This window comes from Vidua macroura, chromosome 21 (genome assembly GCF_024509145.1).
Source record: "Vidua macroura isolate BioBank_ID:100142 chromosome 21, ASM2450914v1, whole genome shotgun sequence".
NCBI lineage: Eukaryota > Metazoa > Chordata > Aves > Passeriformes > Viduidae > Vidua > Vidua macroura.
The window spans coordinates 5,503,089-5,519,253 of NC_071591.1; the positions used below are offsets into that span (position 1 = coordinate 5,503,089).

The 16,165-nt window shown below is 56.9% G+C and overlaps 1 protein-coding gene across 1 annotated transcript; it reads left to right on the forward strand.

Moving 5' to 3' along the window:
* Positions 1 to 1,324: 1,324 nt before the first annotated feature.
* IER5L (immediate early response 5 like) lies at positions 1,325 to 2,639 on the forward strand. Its single transcript, XM_053996482.1, has one exon. It carries the CDS (start codon positions 1,622 to 1,624, stop codon positions 2,609 to 2,611), a length of 990 nt encoding a protein of 329 aa, XP_053852457.1. The 5' UTR covers positions 1,325 to 1,621; the 3' UTR covers positions 2,612 to 2,639.
* Positions 2,640 to 16,165: the final 13,526 nt, after the last annotated feature.

Genomic DNA, 16,165 nt, shown 5'->3' on the forward strand with positions numbered 1-16,165 from the left:
GTGGAGGAGAGGACGGACACAGCACAACCCCCATCTCCAACACTGCCTGTACCCACAGCCTTGAGCCACAGCCACCTCTTTGGACAGGGTTGTGATCACTTTTTCTGTTATGAACAAGGAACAAGAGCATCTTACGGGAGCTTGGGAAAGCACAGAGTATCATTCACCCCAGTTTGCCTGCTACTGCTCCCCGGGCGCAGTTGTTGGGTCGCTCGGTGACTGGAGCTTTTAAGCGACAAACGTGGGGACACCCCTGAGTCTCTGCATCCCCTAAACCCAGCCCTGAGGCCCTGCAGTCCCTAACCCCCCAGGGACCAGCCCAGACCCCTCCCCTCACACCCTTCAGCGAGGTAGAGCAGGGGCTGCGCTGCCCTGCAGAGCCAACACTGCCGTGTGCCCCGAGGCGGGACGGAAGGCCTTAATTAGCCCATAATTAACCTGAGCGCGGTCTTGCTCTCACTTTGGGGGAAAACCAGGTGTGATTGGGGCACTTTGTGAGGAGTGACTGATGCACGGTCCTGCCCCCGCGTCGGGGGAAAGCCCTGACTCCCCTCCAAACGCGGGGTGATGGCAGGAGCTCTGCAGGCACAAGAGGTGTCCCCGCCGGGGGCTGTCGGGGCGCGGGGGTACCCGGCAACACTGGGGTGCGGCTAGCACCTGAACCGGCAACGTCCCGGGGTTAGGACAGCCCAAAGCGGAGCGGAGCATCCCACCGCACCCGCGGGGATGGGATTCACAGACGGTGCCGGTACCACCGAGGGTCCTGCCGAGGGGACGCGCTGCCTCAGGGGTGTCACAGGGCGGGACGGGGCGGGGCGTGCCGCGCCCCCGCCCCCGCGGCGGCTCGGGGCCGCCCACTGGGGCGGGCACCGCCCCCCGCTCACCTGTGTGAGGGGAGCGGCGCGGGGAGGCGGCGCCCCGGCTCCGCCGCCGCTCGGGCGGGACCCCCGGTGCCTTCAGCGTCCCTCGTCCAGCCCGGCCGAGCCCCCGCCGCCCTCACGGGCCGCGCCGCGCCCGGCACCATTTGAACGGCGCGAGGCGCCCGCCTCACTCCTATTGGCCGCGCTGCCCGCCCGTCAAGCCGCCCTCCGCCTTTCCATTGGTAGAGCTGGCCCCGGGGGGCGGGGCTCGCGGGCCGGCGCAGCGGTATAAAAGGCGGGGGCCGGGCGGGCGGGCGTTCAGTGTCTCTGCGCGACAGGTACGGGCGGGCGCTGGGGGGGGGGGGGCCGCGCGCGGGTGGGCGGGGCGGGCGGGAGCGCGCGGAGGGGCGGGCGGGGGGCGGGGCCGCGCGGGAGGGGCGGGGCGGGGGCGCGCGCGGCGCTGGTGGCGCTGCCCGCCCGCGCCGTCCGTGCTCGGAGCGCGGCGGCGGCGGCAGCAGCGGGAGCCCCCGGCGATGCCCGCGCTGCTCCCGCCGCTGGCCGCCCCCTGAAGACACCCCTCTCTATTTGCCCCCCTTCTCCAGCGACCTCAGGCTCTTTTCCCCCCTTTTCCCCTTCCCCCCTTCCCCTTTATTCCCTCCCCCCCCCGCCTCTTTATCCTCCTTCCTTACGACCCTCCGCACCCGCCCGGCTGCCGTGTGGATGCGGGCCGGGGTGCCTGGCTGCGCGGGCGGCGAGAGCCGATGCTGAGGGGCCGGAGGAGGATGGAGTGCACCCTCGATGCGCAGAGTTTGATCAGTATTTCCCTGCGGAAGATCCACAGCTCCCGCACGCAGCGAGGCGGCATCAAGCTCCACAAGAACCTGCTCGTCTCCTATGTGCTCCGCAACGCCCGGCAGCTCTACCTGAGCGAGCGCTACGCCGAGCTCTACCGCCGCCAGCAGCACTACCCCGACGGCGCCCCGCTCCTCGCCATGCCCGCCTGCCCGCCGCCCGCCGCCGCCGCCCCGCCGGAGCTGGCGGCGCTCCCGCTGCCCGCCGACACGCAGGACCGCGAGGCGCGGAGCTGCGGGGCTGCGCGGGGCGGTGCGGAGCTGCTGGAGGTGCCGGTGTGCGCGGTGCCCCCGGAGATGCAGCGAGCGCCCTGCAGAGACTCGTCCCCGGGCTTCTACCGGGCCGCCGGCAGCGCCGGTCCCGGTGGCGGAGGCGGCGCGGCCCCGGGGCTGCTCTACGCCGCCGGCTGTGACTTCGGGAGCGGCGGGGCCCCGCACTGTAGCAGCCGCACCACGGTGCTGGATTTGGACACTCACGTCGTGACCACGGTGGAGAACGGGTACTTGCACCAGGACTGCTGCTCGCAGTGCCCCTGCTGCTGCCAGCCGGCACCGGGGCTCGCCTCCCCGCCGCCCGCGCCCGGCACCAAGCGCAAGTATTACCCGGGGCAGGAGGAGGAAGAGGAGGGGGTGGAGGAAGGGGAGCCGGGGGGAGGCGGGGTGGCGGGCGGCCCCCCCTTCGCCCCGTGCACCAAACGCGCCCGCTTCGAGGAGTACAGCGCCGAGCACCCCCAGGACTCTTCCAACATCTCCAACTTGATCTCCATCTTCGGCTCCGGTTTCACGGGGCTGGTGAGCCGGCAGCAGGCGGACTCGGAGCAGCCCCTCAACGGGCAGCTGTGCAGCAAGCAGGCGCTGGCGAGCCTGGGAGCCTGGACTCGGGCCATCGTCGCGTTTTAGAGAGAAGTGGGGGAGCAGACGGGGTGTGGGGGGGCTGTTGACAAAACGGGGGTGCGATCCGAGGGACGGCGGCTCCGGAGGGGGGACCCTGAAACAAAGGCAGGGAGGGGGGTTGGGGCGAGGGGAGGGGGGGGTGCCGAGGGGTGCGCAGGGGAGGCGGGGGGGCTGAGCCGCGCTAGTATTTTATAAATTGTACAATAAAGAAAAAAAAAATCTGAGATCTTGGGACTTTATTTTTGCAGAGATGAGAGGGAAAAAAAAAAAAACAAAAACAAGCAAACAAACGAAAACAAAACAAACAACAACAAAAAAAAAAAAAAAAAAAAACAACGAGGCACCTATTTAAATAATCCTCTTTGTGTCCGCTCGGGCTCTCTTCGCGGCGGGCTTCCTGGGGCCGGTGCTGGCGGCCGGTAGCGCCACGTGAGAGCCGGCACCGGCCCCGGGACCCCGCGGCGGGAGCGCCCCCGGCCCCGCTCCCCGCCCCGGGCCGCCCCGCGGGTCCCACCGCCCCCGGCTCGGTGTGTTTCAGGGTGCGGACAGGGGAAAGCCGCTGCTGCCCCGTGGCTTTTGTGCGTTTCTTTATATATTTAAAAGAACAAAAAAAAGGCAGAAATGAAAACACTTCAACTTTCCACCCAGAAGAAACGTGTGCGATGTGACTTCTTCCCACCGCTTGTGCCAGGGGAGCGCTGGAGGGTTCTGAGAGCTGAATGTGGGAAGGGGAAAACCAGGATCCGGGGGTCCCTCCGGGCTGCGCCTCGCCACGCCGGGGAGGGGGCGAGCCACCCCCGGCAGCCCGGAGCCTCCGCCTCGGCGTGTGCTTGTGATGCCGCAGGTACCCGTGTAACACGACTCACGTCTCCAATGTGTGTGTCGGGTCTGACCCCTTTTTATTTTTCTTTTCTCCCCTTTTTTTTTTTTTTCTTAAGTTTAACTGTTCTGGTTTCAGCCTTCCCAATCGTAAAACCAGCAGTGTTTGGTCTTGTGAAGAGATTTGTCTCCTGTAGAGTCTCTTGATTTTTTTTTTTTTTACATTATTTTTTTAAAGAAAAACCTTTTGTTGTAAAAAGGTGGGTTTTCTGGTCGTCGTCCCCTCCTCTTTCTTTTGCCCACTCCCAACTTCACGGTATCAGCACTGTGTGTAACTGAGGATGCTTTGCCAAACGGTCTGTTGGGGTCTTCTTTTTTTTCTGCTCCTTTTTCTTTGTTTGTAAGCCTGTATTTTTGTGCATATGGAATTGTATATCACCGGGTAAAACTGTTCAGATTTGTTTAAATTTATAATCTTAATAAAAAGTCGATTATAAAGTTGCTGTGCCCTTCCTTTCCTTCACCCCGCAGCCCGCTGAAGCCCCTCTCCTGAGCCACTGCTTCCCCTCTGCACCAGGGAGCCTTTACCGAAACTCCGACTCCGCCCGCCCCCTCTCTCGCCGTGTACCCCCCGGCCTCGGAAAAACCCCTTTGTCTCCTCCCCAACACCATCCAGATTCACCCTCTCCCCACACACACACACCCGCAGCCCCCCCGGCTGCCAGGATGCAACAAAAGCCCCCCCTTAGGTCTGGCTGTGCCGCGCAAAGCGAGTCCCAGGTGGGGAAGGGACCGGTGGGGAAGGGGCCGGAGCCGGGGTCCCCTCCCCGCGCCCCGCGGCGGAGGGAGCAGCCAGGACCCCCCGGCCCTGCCTCGACCCGCACCTGGGCAGCGCCGCCTCCTCCGCGCCCCCCGACGCGCTCGGGAAGTTTTTTTAAGTTGGAGTTTGTTATCCCCGCGCGGGGCCGCTGGGTGGTGCGGGCGGGTTTTCCTTTTTTCCCCCTTTTTGTGCATGTGTTTTTCTCCTCCCCTCGTTTACCCCACAGGAACGAGCCGGGGCCGCTCCGCACCCCTTCAACACCCCCCGGCCACCTCAGGAGGGGAGAATTATTATTTTTTTTAACTCTGTGCACAACGCGCAGTTCCTAGCATGCAGCGCAAATCCCGCAGATGAAGCCGTCCCTCTGCCCCCGCACCCCCAGCATCCCCGGGACCTCCCCACATCAACACATGGACAAAACCCCCCTTCCCAGCCCCGCGCATCACCGTGGGAGCGCAGCCTTCCCTTCTCCCGGGGCCGAGAGACCGACACCATGGGATTGCGGGGCGCGGAAGGGTTGCGGGGGGGGGTCGCGGCCGCGGAGGAGCCGGAGCGCGGAGCCCCCGGCCCGGCTGCGCCCCCGCTCCGCGCCCCGCGCCCGCTCCGCGCCCGCAGCGCCCCCTGGCGCCCGCCGCGGGACCTGCAGCGCCGCGCGGGGCTGGGGGAGCGGGGAGAGAGGGAGAGAGGGAGAGAGAGAGAGAGGGAGAGAGGGAGAGAGGGAGAGAGGGAGAGAGGGGGAGAGGGAGGGAGAGAGGGAGAGAGAGAGGGAGAGAGAGAGGGAGAGAGGGGGCGGCCGCGACCCCCCCCCCTGTGCCGAGAGGAAGGGGCAGGGGCGGCCGCGTTGTCCCCAAGCGCCGGGGCTGCTGCCCCCGGGCAGCCCTGTCCTGCTCAGGACGCCGCAGGGCTGAGCGCCGCTCCCCTCCCATGCTGATCCTCCAAACAGCCTCCCCTCAAAAAAAAATTCCAGTTGAAAATATAAGCCCTGTAACCCCCTGCCCAGGCGCAGAGGCACTGCGGGAGCACTGCTGAACGCACCAGCGCTCGCTCTGTGAAACTAGAGCTGGATGCTTTGACCAGAGAGAATTCACCCACGGGGCCATGGAGAAGTCCCCTCCCGGCCCCTCGGACCGGGACCCTGGGGGCCTCCCCCGGCCCCATCCCACTTCCTTGCCCCGGGAGTCGAGGCTCCCCGGCACGGAGGCGGCTGGAGACGGGCCCTGGCAGTGGGATTAGAAGTAGCAGCTCCTGCACCCATAGCCCTGGCTGCTGCACACAGTATTTGGGGGAAGTTTTAAAACCCAGGTTCCTCTGCGGACGCCCACAGGTCAGCATGGCCGGCTGCTGAATCTTAAACCCAAACGCTTTTCCTACAGCCCCTGCTCCAGGCAGCCCAGCCAGCCAGGGTCAGAGCTCGCTTTAGTCCAACAGCCACATACACACACACTCATCACCCTCCCAAACCGCTCCCCATCTCCCAGACCTCGGGGTTTCCAGTGATAAAGGGGCCATCAGCAGGACAAGCACCCGTTCCTGCAGGGTCCATCACCCCAGGCGCACCTATCCTTCCAAATCTCCCCTCTCCCGGGGGGAGCCAGCTCTCGCCCGCCTTCACAGTGGAAGTTTCTGGGGCTTCAGTCAAGGTTTCAAAGGCTGGAATTGGCAAAGACGCCTCCGCATCGCCGGTACACACACGGGGAGGGGGAGTCGGGGTGCATATGCCACAGGGACACTCAAAAATCCCTGTCACTGAGGAACGAGGAGATCCCACAGCTCCGCGGAGCCGCGAAGACTCACACGCTCTCGGTGGCGCAGTTATTTATTTATTTTAAACGCTGGTACATGACATTTTTCTTCTTACGAAGGCGGCAGCAGCAGAAAGCCCATCACAGCCTCTCCTGAAAGCAGAGCCTGGAAACCAGAGTCTCATCTGCATATTCATAAGTACCTGATAAATTAATCATGATGGCAGAAGCATTCAGGCTAGAAGGGAGGTGACAGGGGAAGGTTGCACCCCCCAACACAAGCCCATCCTCACTCTCGCACACGCTCCTCGTCTTCCAGGCACAAAATGTTTTGATCCCTTCACAAGTCGGCGGAACCCCCTGGGTGCTGCGGGGAAGGGGGCTGTGCCCCCCCAGCACGCGGTAGGCACCCACCACCTCGCCCCCCACCCCTCTGGTCCCCGGCTCCGGTGAGAGATGCAGAGCAGATGGGCTGGAGCAGGGTGGAGGACCCAAAATCTGGGGGAGCTCAGCTGCCACCGCTGCACCCCCCCAGCCCAGCCGTGAGCTCTGCTCCCGTGTCACCGCCTGTCCCCAGCGTGGTCCAACGTGCCCCAGCACCGCCTGACCTTTAGCTGATGCTGAGGAGTTTGACCCTAAAAATCCTTCCATGTCTCCCCTTAGTGCTCTCCCGGCTGGAGGTGAGCGGGCGTCGCCAGCATTTTGTGCCCGGCAGCCCTGGAGCGGGAATGAGGCACAGAGGGCTCCTCTGGAAGGGACAGGTGGAGTGTGGCTGGCACAGAACCGCAGGAGGTGGGAGATGGGGAGAGTGAGGGGAGCCAGGGCAGTCCTGCAGCGTGCCAAGGCAGAGGGAGCCGGCTCTGTGCACACACCGCTCTCTCTGCCAGCTGCGAGACACATGTGGCTTTCCCTTCCCAGTGCAAAATGCTCTCCACAATCAGATCCGCTGCTTGTGGTGTCCTCAGTGTCACCACACTGAACCCCCTTGTCTGGGGAGTCACCCTGCCCGGAGCAGAGACGCTGCCTCCGGTAACAGAGGCAGAAATTCAACCCGAGGCTGGAGCAGAGCCCGAGCCCAGCCCGCTTTTCCCGCGAGCCGCCCTCAGCAGAGCGGGCAGGAAGGGCAGAAGGCACCTGGGCGCTGCCTGTAGAACCCAGGAGAGTCCGGATCTCGCTTCATTTCCCTGACCCAGAGGCAATTGCAGAGGTGGCTGCAGGGCCGGGCTCACCAAGAGCAGAAGGTCAGCACAAACCCAGCACCCACCGGTCACAGGGCTCTGCCCTGCACCCCCAACACCCCACTGGTGCTTGGAGGGCTCAGATCTGGCATTAGGGAGTCACAGATCAAGCCCAGTGTCAAAGCCAGCAGTTCAGCAAAGTCCTCATGCCACTGAAGCAGCTCAGCCCAGATGTCACTGCACATCCAGCAGTTCCGTCCACACCAGGAGGGACCAGGATGCACAGTGATGGAGAACTGACCTCCCCATCTGCCAGCCCAGCTCACCCCCAGCTCCCCCAGGGGGAGGCTGGGCATCACCTGAGGAAAACCCACCCTCACACCATGAGCCAAGCACTAATTCCCAGGTGCTGACCCACAGCTGGAGCAGCTCCATGTCCTCCTAAACCACAAGTGCCAAGAACAAGCCCATATCCACGCCCAGCAGCCCATCCTCAGGAGAGCAACCTTGTGCTCCGCAGAACCCAGGCAGGATCTATCTGTCCTTCCTTCCATCTGTTGATTTTGAGTCAGATCCCTCCCATCTCATCTCCCCAGCTTAAACATGAATGAGCAGAAGAATATTTTGGGATTTGCACATGTTAGCAGATGTTTGCAGGAGTCCCCTGCAGAGAGAGCAGTAGGAGAGCAATGGGGGACCCACAACGTGGTGGAGAGGCTGCCATTAGTGGTCTGTTTAATATGTTGGGTTTGGTCTGGGCCTGGGTAATTAGCACCTGAGCAGTAATTATTCACATTTGGCCTTTCTATATCCTGCTTATAGATTTGATGATTAATGTTGCTCATTGAGTTAAGCCTGTCCTGGATTTACCAGCGCACGGTGGGAAAGTTAGGAGGAGGCTGTTGTGTGGCAGAAGCTGCTGTCCTCACACAGAACAGCAAAAACAGCACAATAGAAAAATTAGAGTAAAAAGCACTTTTCACAGAAGCAGCAGCCTCTAAGCACAGAGCAGCCATCTCAGCAACACTCTGCCACCACCATCGACGCACGAGGAGCTCGGTTGTACAGCAGGAGAAGCAAAACACCTCCCTCAGCATTCAAAAGACACTGATGCCAAATGATTTAGAGGTTTACTGGCACCCCACAGACACAAGTTGGGCAGAGCTCTGCAGCAAAGCTGGGGTGCACAGACCCCCCTCAGCCACCTTTCCATCAGGGAAACACAACGAGGGGTCTGCAGAGAAGGACCTGCTGCCCCCACAAGCTGGGAAATGGGGAAAACCAGCTGCTAACTTCTCCACATTGGGACTTACACAGCTCAGCCAAGCAAAATCCATAAGCCAGTGGTGGGCTCAACTGCTCTCCTAAGCACTGGCTCCTCTGGTGTCACTGCTGGTCCTGGGGGAGGGGGCCGTGCTGCCAGTGATGGTCCTGGTCACCTGCAGAGGGACCTGGGGCTGCTTGGCTGACCCAGACTCCTGGAGGCTGAGGGCTTCTCCAGCTGCTCCTCAGGGCAAAGACGTCTCCAGCAGAGCTGCTCTCTGGGATTTCCACGCCAGGCAGGCAGGAGCTTCATCCAAGATCTCAGCCAATGCCAAACAGCACATGGAGGTCAGCATGGAGCAAAGGAGAGGGCCAAACCCAGAGGCAAAGCCCAGGCAGAGCTGCTCTGGCTCCTTTTCCTCAGGGAAAACACTGACTGACTCCACATCTTATAGATAAAGGAGCACAGAGAGGAGAAGCCCTCAGCAAAGCCTGCTCTTATCCTCACTCCTCACCCCATGACTGCTCCAGCTGAGCAGAATCACCTGTCCCACACCTGTGGGGAATGAGACAGAGCATAACCCCATCTGTGCTTCTGCCCAGAGGAAGGAAAAGGGTTTTCCCAGGGAAACCCCCACATCCATGGTGCTGCTGTGGACCATTCCTGCTCCCTGCAATCCTCCTCCTTTTCCTAGGACTGAAGCTGCCCCTTTTTGTTGCCTGGCTGGCAGGTCCCCCACAGGGCTGGATCCATGTGTTTTCCCCCCCATACCTGTTGTCCCAAACTCATGAGGACTCCTGTGTGCCAGAGCACAGCCTCTGCACCGTGCCCCTGCTCCCACCTTTTCCATGTGGGAAGCTCCAGCAGCCACTTCATGGCCCCACTGGGCTCAGCCCCAACAGACAGGAGCAGCTTTGGGGCAACCCCCCCCACCTCGGGTCCCTGATTATTTCCACACTTCCATTCTGGGAGCTCAATTTCTAATAAAGAACCCCCAAAACAGTGCTTTCTCCCTCTTTTCCTCACCAAAACGAGACTTTTGCATTGAAATGTGTGAAGCTGCATTTTTTTTTTCCTTCCCTTTTTCCCCAGGTTTTGCAACATGAAAGTGGATGTTGATGTGAATGGAATTTTGAAATTGGAGACTGGGAAGTTCTGTGCTGGGAGGTGACTGTTTGCTCACAAAATCACCCTTTTTCAAGCTCCCCGATGAAATTCTGCACAATTATTTTTGTCTCCTCCTCGCCCAGCCAGCCCGGTGCCCTGCGCTGCTCCTGCTTTTGTTTCTCTTCTTCTCCCTGGTGAGGATGAACAAAACACCAACCATTGCCCATGCCCACTCCTCCTCCTCCTCCTCCTCCTTCTCCTCCTCTCACGGCTGCCAGCGCAGCCCGGTGCTGCCCGCCTGGCAGGGAGCGCTCAGGATTCGGAGATATTCCCGTGAATTCCTCCCCAGCAGAGAGCCGGGGCTGCTCGGGTGCGCAGCTCAGGGAAGGGCATTCCAGCAACTCACCCTTCTGTTTGCTTTGGTGCTGGAGAGCAAACACCAGCTCAAAATACGTGTGAAGGGACAGGCTTCACCCTCACCAGCCCCGTGCTGGTGTGAGGCAAGGGAAAGCTCTGCAGACAGCTTCCAGCAGGACTCGGGTTGGGATGGGGGATGACCCTGCACAGGGATAGAGCAGCACCCAGGGTGTCTGGGGAACGCTCAGAGCCAGGGGAGAACCCCCATATCCAGGCTCTGTGTCTGCTCTCTTCCATCACCCATCTCCCCCCAGCTTATTGTCCCCACAGCACCATGAGCATCCTGGCTCTTCCACTCCCACAAGCACCAGAAGGCAAGGACAGGGCTGAGAAGCCCCAGGAGCCAGCACATGGAAACCCCAGGCTCCGTGGCGCTGTGCCCTCGGCTGGGTCACACAGCAGATGAGGGGGAGGACTGAGCCTCCAGTTTCTCCCCCTGGAGTTACCACTGGATTAACTCGGGTTGTTTCAGGAGCACTTACATCCAGAGCTCCTTCAGCTCAGCCCATTGGTGCCTGCAGGGTCAGGCAGTGCCTCTGGCTTATTCCCGGGCTGGGGATCTGTTGACTCGGGAAAATCCTCAGGTTTTGGAGCACATCTATTAAGACAAGCAGCGCTGTGGCCATCCAGGCTCTGTCCCTTTCTGTCCTCCAACCAAGGAGACCTCGTGCTTCGATCCAGTGGGAGGAGAAGGGGAGCCAAGTGCCAGCCAGGGCAGATCAGCAATTCCCACGCGGTGCTCTGGACAGGGTATGATCTCCTTTCTTTGTCCCACAGTCCTCACCACGCTCCAGCTCTGGCAGCAACCAGAGCACCCAGACACTGTTTGGAATAGGCAGGATAAGGGGTGCAACCAAAGACTGACAGATGAAAACCCTGCAAGAGGGAGGAAATCTGGTCCTTCTGACCCCAGTTTCAAATTTTCCTTGTTTTTGGTACCTCAGGTTGCAGTAAATAGGACCACACCACCAGGCTGGGCAGAGAGGACACACAATGAGCTGCTGGAAGCCAAGTCATGGTCAGCTCCCTGGATTTCATCTTACTGATGTATTTATGTCACCCCATGCCCAGATTCACTGGGTTTGTACAGCAGGATGGTGTTTTTATCCTTGGCCTCCAGGTGGGAAAGGAAGGCAGTGTCCTCAGGTAGGGTTGCAGCAGGGCTCCAGGCAGAGCAGGCAACTGAACACACAGATCCCGAATCCATCCCAACCAGTGGCAGCTCTCTCATGTATATGAAATTTATGTTTCACTCTCTCCCCAGGGATTCATCTCCCATCTTTCCCCTTTAATTATAAAAATTAGTAGGTTTGAGGTATATTTTGAGAGTTTTTCTTTTCCTGTGTTGACAAAGTGCAATACTTGATGACTCTAACCCCAAATTCTCTGTGACACAGATACCCTACCAATTATAATATACTTCCAAGCTCGCTCCATAAACCCCTTTGCTGTTGCTATTAGTATGCATTAACATTTTATTGGTGTTACAGGATGAAACATCCAGTCTTGCAGCTCCAGTGGGCTTGGGGATTTCCAGCATCCTGCAATATGTATCCGTGCAGAGGAAATTAAAATGTGGATGGATCAGCAAGATACAGTCAAATCCTCTCCAGTAATTTAGAGAAGACTAAACTCTGGTGCTAGTGGAGCATATTCCAAGCTATCTAATAGAGAGTTGATGATCTCTGTAACAGCCTTTTTGTAAGTTTTATTCTTGCCTACAAGGGAATTTTTTCTAAGGGGGTATGTAATACCTAAACTAATATTTTTAAAGGTATATGCTCTAAACATGGAGAAGTAAGGCCCTTTGTAGAGCAGTCACTTCCAATGACCAGCAAGTACTTGATAAAAGAATTTACTCTCGTATCTTACAATCTAGCTGGAATTTCTAACCACACCAGTCATTTCTCCCTAGTTTGTATCATCCCAGGACACATAAACTCTTGGGAATATTGTCATGCTTTGCTCTTTTAGCCACAGTACAACACAGATATCCTTTAGCAGCATCAGCACTTGAAGCCTGAAGTGCTGTGTCTACCCAAGAGCTCTTGGAGCGTGGTGCTGGTGTCCAGCATCACATACTTCACCATTTCAAAGAAAACCCCAATTTTCACACATAGAACTGGGAGGAATTCATGTCCAAATGGAAAATCTCGGTAGTTGACTTGTGCAGTGCAGTCTGCTTGGGTTTATCCCTCCCAGGTGCTTTAAAACACAGGAGAAGCAATAAAGAACTGATCCTCTGCCTTGTCTCCTTCCTCCATTTATAGGGTCAGGAAAACCTTAATCTACTTTCTAAAAGAAAGGAAAATGTGCTCAGGAGGACTTAATCCTCGCCTTGGTGCCCATTGGGTCAGGGCCCCACAGCACCATTCCTACAGGACCCCCCTCCTGAGGATTTTTTGTTTCCATGGGTGTGACTGTACCGAGCATTAAGGAGCCCAAATTCTAATGTGGGATTTCGATGTTATTTATTATCAGTGTTACAGTTGCAACTGGGAACATGGGGAGGGACTCGTTCCAATTTTAGCGACAACTGCATTAATGCCCTGCATAGAGCCGGCCCATGTAGACATTCCCAAGCCCAGGCTTTTTATAGCAAGCAGAAGCAACCACTCCACCCCCTGAAAGGCCTTTTCTAACCTCCAAAACCTGCTTACAGCCTTGTGCTCCTCAGAACAAGCCTATCTCCAAGCTGATGATGCCCGTCACGGTTCAGCCCTCACTGAATCTGATGTGGAGACAGCCCTTTTTCAATTTGGCTCATCCTAGTTTGAAGTTTGGCACAATTTTACAAGACCCTGTGCATCCCCAGGATGTTCAAGGAGTTTTCTCCAATGTCAATGGCAAGAGTGCTCATCCACTGAAGGGGAAGCAAAGTTAAACGATGAAGATATCTCCTCTTGGATATTAGAGCATGAAATGACCTCCAAAAGCCCTGCTAAATTCTACCTCTGAGCCAGGGGAGTCCTTGTTGAAGTAGCAAGAGGATTCTTGTGAGCCTCTCAACTGTACAAGGTTTCCACCAGCACGCTGGCAGCAGGAGAGTTCAGGTTACTTTAGCAGTTATCATTAACAACCAGTTTCACCTCCTCCAACCCATTTCTGCCTCCTTCCCTCTCTCAGGAAGCCAGTGCAGTTGCAGGGACACAGTGCAGAGTCCAGGGCTCTTGTGTGGTTCAGCATCAGGTCCTTGGGGTACAAAGTGCATCTTCATCTTGGCAAGTGCCCACTCAGATTTTGCAGGTCCTGCTGTGGGGGCTGCTTTGTTTATCCACTCACAGAAGCCCAGCACTGCACAGTGGAACTGAGCCACACACCAGGGACAAGTTAATACAGCAACAATCATCAAGTACTTCTATTTTTTATTCTGTTACTTCTATCTCCACGTGAGGCTGCTTCTCTCAACTCTTACTTCATCACTGGCTGCCATAAGCCATCATTTATAAAGGAGGGCTGTGGCAGAAAAGACAGGGCAAGGCTGAGGGCGATTCACGAAACGCACCCCGCGCAAAGGCAACAGCTGTTAAACAGCAACATGAACTGGCCTACGTATGGCAACCCCAAAGATCCAGCTCTGAAAACTAAATTTAAAAAAAAATGGCTTGTCAGTGGGCTGAGGGGGAAGATGGCCAGAAATCCAAGCTACATCTGCTTCCCCTTCATTGCACGTCATGTTCACCAAGGGACACGCTCAAGACAAATTCAAGTGCCTTCAAAGAAAACATTTGTGATCCAAGATGACATTTCTGCTCACCATCCACCCCTCCACACTGCTGCTGCTTTTAGCAACACACACTCACACAGTTGGCCTGTGTTGATGGAGAAGATGTAACCCAGAGACAAGAAAAGGAGCATTTGCTAAGCACAGCTACACTACCTCCAACCATTTGTGAGAAGGTCTAGGTTTAATTTAATCCAGGTCTATTGTAAGTCCAACAAAGCTGCTGAACTACACTGATGCTGGAAGTCGTGAGTCAGCTCCTACAGCAGGACAGGAAAAACACCTGAAGGAAAAGGTTCCAGTTCTCACTGTGCCTTAGAAACAAGGCTCAAACATCCTTTGGTTATAAGAGTCTCTGATCTTCAAGAGGTTTGCTGGCCTGGGATCAGGCTTTGCACATCACCTACCTGCCAAACGTCAGATGGGTTGGGAGGTGGACACAGCAAAAAAGTTAATAAATAAACCACATAATACAACAGAAAGACACCTTGGAAGGACACAAAGACAGACCAGATGTACTTGATCATGCAGTTAAATAAAGAATCAATTTTAGTGCAAGCACGAGGTCAACCACCGACATGGCAAGTGTGTCCACAAGGCCTCTTCCCTGTGCCGAAGGCTCTGGCCGTTGGCTTTGCTGGCTCTGCTCCCAAAGCAGGAGCAAAGCCAGTCTGAGAGAGACCAACACAGTCACCAGTGCAAAACACAGAAACTTTAATTAAACCTACAACACAGGGGGAGGTGGGAAGTGCTGCTTCAGACATGGAGTAGCCCTGGGTGCTGCCACGTGCGTGGGCAGAGGAGCTGAGCCCGTGGAGAATGTCACTGGGAGCAGGAGGGAGGCAAAGCAAGTGGCTGCCACGTGACAGGGGCACATCCCAAGCGGGCTGATAAGACTCAAATGAGAATTAGCTGTTTGACATCCCAAAATCCCCAGCAGGACAGATGTGCAGACTCGGGCAAACAACAAACACAAAGCTGTGCGTGAGCCTCCTCCCACCGCCTCCGCAGGTCCCAAGCCCAGGGACACTGTCCCAGGGAGCAATGCTGCAGCTGCAGGGGAAGGAAGCACCTCTCCACCCTTTTTTGGTGCTGTATTCCACATTCCTGGAGGCCCTCCCACATATCAATGTCAAAATTTCCACTCATCCTTTTGCATGGAAGCCTCATTTCCACAAGATAACCTGGAGGGATGTTTTCCCGACCCTCAGGCAGATAAAACCAGCAGCTTTTGCTCAGCCATTGCTGGCCAGATGCTGCACAGTCATTTAAAGTATGGGGACACCTGCCAAATGACACAGCAACGTGAGGGGACACAGGTGGAGACACCGTGAGTCTCTGCTCCAGGCACAGGCTGCTCCACTGAAGATGGATTCATCAAGTCCCAGCAAGCACCCAGATCTCCAGCAACATTCCAGGAGTGGATCCATTTGGAAAGCAAAGACAAAACACATCCTATTTAGGAGTAAAACAAGACTTAACCCCAGTCTTCCATTTTCATTTAAAATACAACTTTATAGAGTTGTTTCAGGCAGGTCAAAAGCTCCTTGTCCCCCAACCCCTGCCCAGGGCCAAACCAGGAGCAGACAGGACAGCAACAGTGCCAGAAAGCTCTGCTTCAGCTCTGTGGACATTTCACCACCTCTTAACTTAGACTCTTTTCTTACTCTGAGTAAGAGTACCCTGAGTACCTGCAAGAACCTTTACAAGAAGGAGTGAGTAGGTGAAAAAAATAATTAAAAAAAAAAAAAAAAAAAAAAAAAAAAAAGAAAAAAAAAAAAATCCCAACCATGTTTCCTCTTCCCACCCCAGCAGTAAAGCAGCAAAAGCTGAGCAGCCTGGCTGGGGGCAGCTCCTTCATGGTCTGCAGGAATGCCAGAGGAAAGACTCCTGCTGCTCCTGATCCCCAGCAAACACCAGTCCAGGCCTCTGTCTCTGCCACACCCAGCCTGGAACCCCAAGAAGAAACATCCCCACTGCAGCTGCAAAGCTGTGCACCAGCTTGGTCATGACCTGTGGACAGACAGCTCATCTCAAAAACAGCACCAGCCCTTTCTGCCCTCCAGTGATGCTGCTGGTGTGAACCAGACCACCTGTCTTCAACACAGTGCTGCTGCTGGCACTGCAAGTGTGGTTCCCCTGCCTGAGGTCCAGCACAGCAACACCAGCAGGGAAGGACAAAGGGAAAGAGCTTTCTCCAGGTATAACCTGCTATCCTGGGCTACTTATGCTTTTTGTTTCCAGCACGAGTATATAAATTAATGAGAAGCCACATGCTGCCCCCTCATGCTGCCTGTGCTCCAGGGATGGCCCCCTTGAAGAGCTGGGGGATCGTGCTGCTTCGTGGGGAAATCCCTTTGCTATGGGGCTGTCACTACAATTTATGACCAAGCAGGAGCAACCACAGTCACCTTGTGCCACTGAGGCCAGCCCAGCCCCAGAGCAGCAAAGCACGGGGATTGCAGAGGGCAGGTTGGACCCAGTTATGG

Excerpts from the sequence above, each read along its gene's own strand:
- IER5L (XM_053996482.1), top strand. The coding sequence starts at position 1,622 with ATGCTGAGGGGCCGGAGGAGGATGGAGTGCACCCTCGATGCGCAGAGT.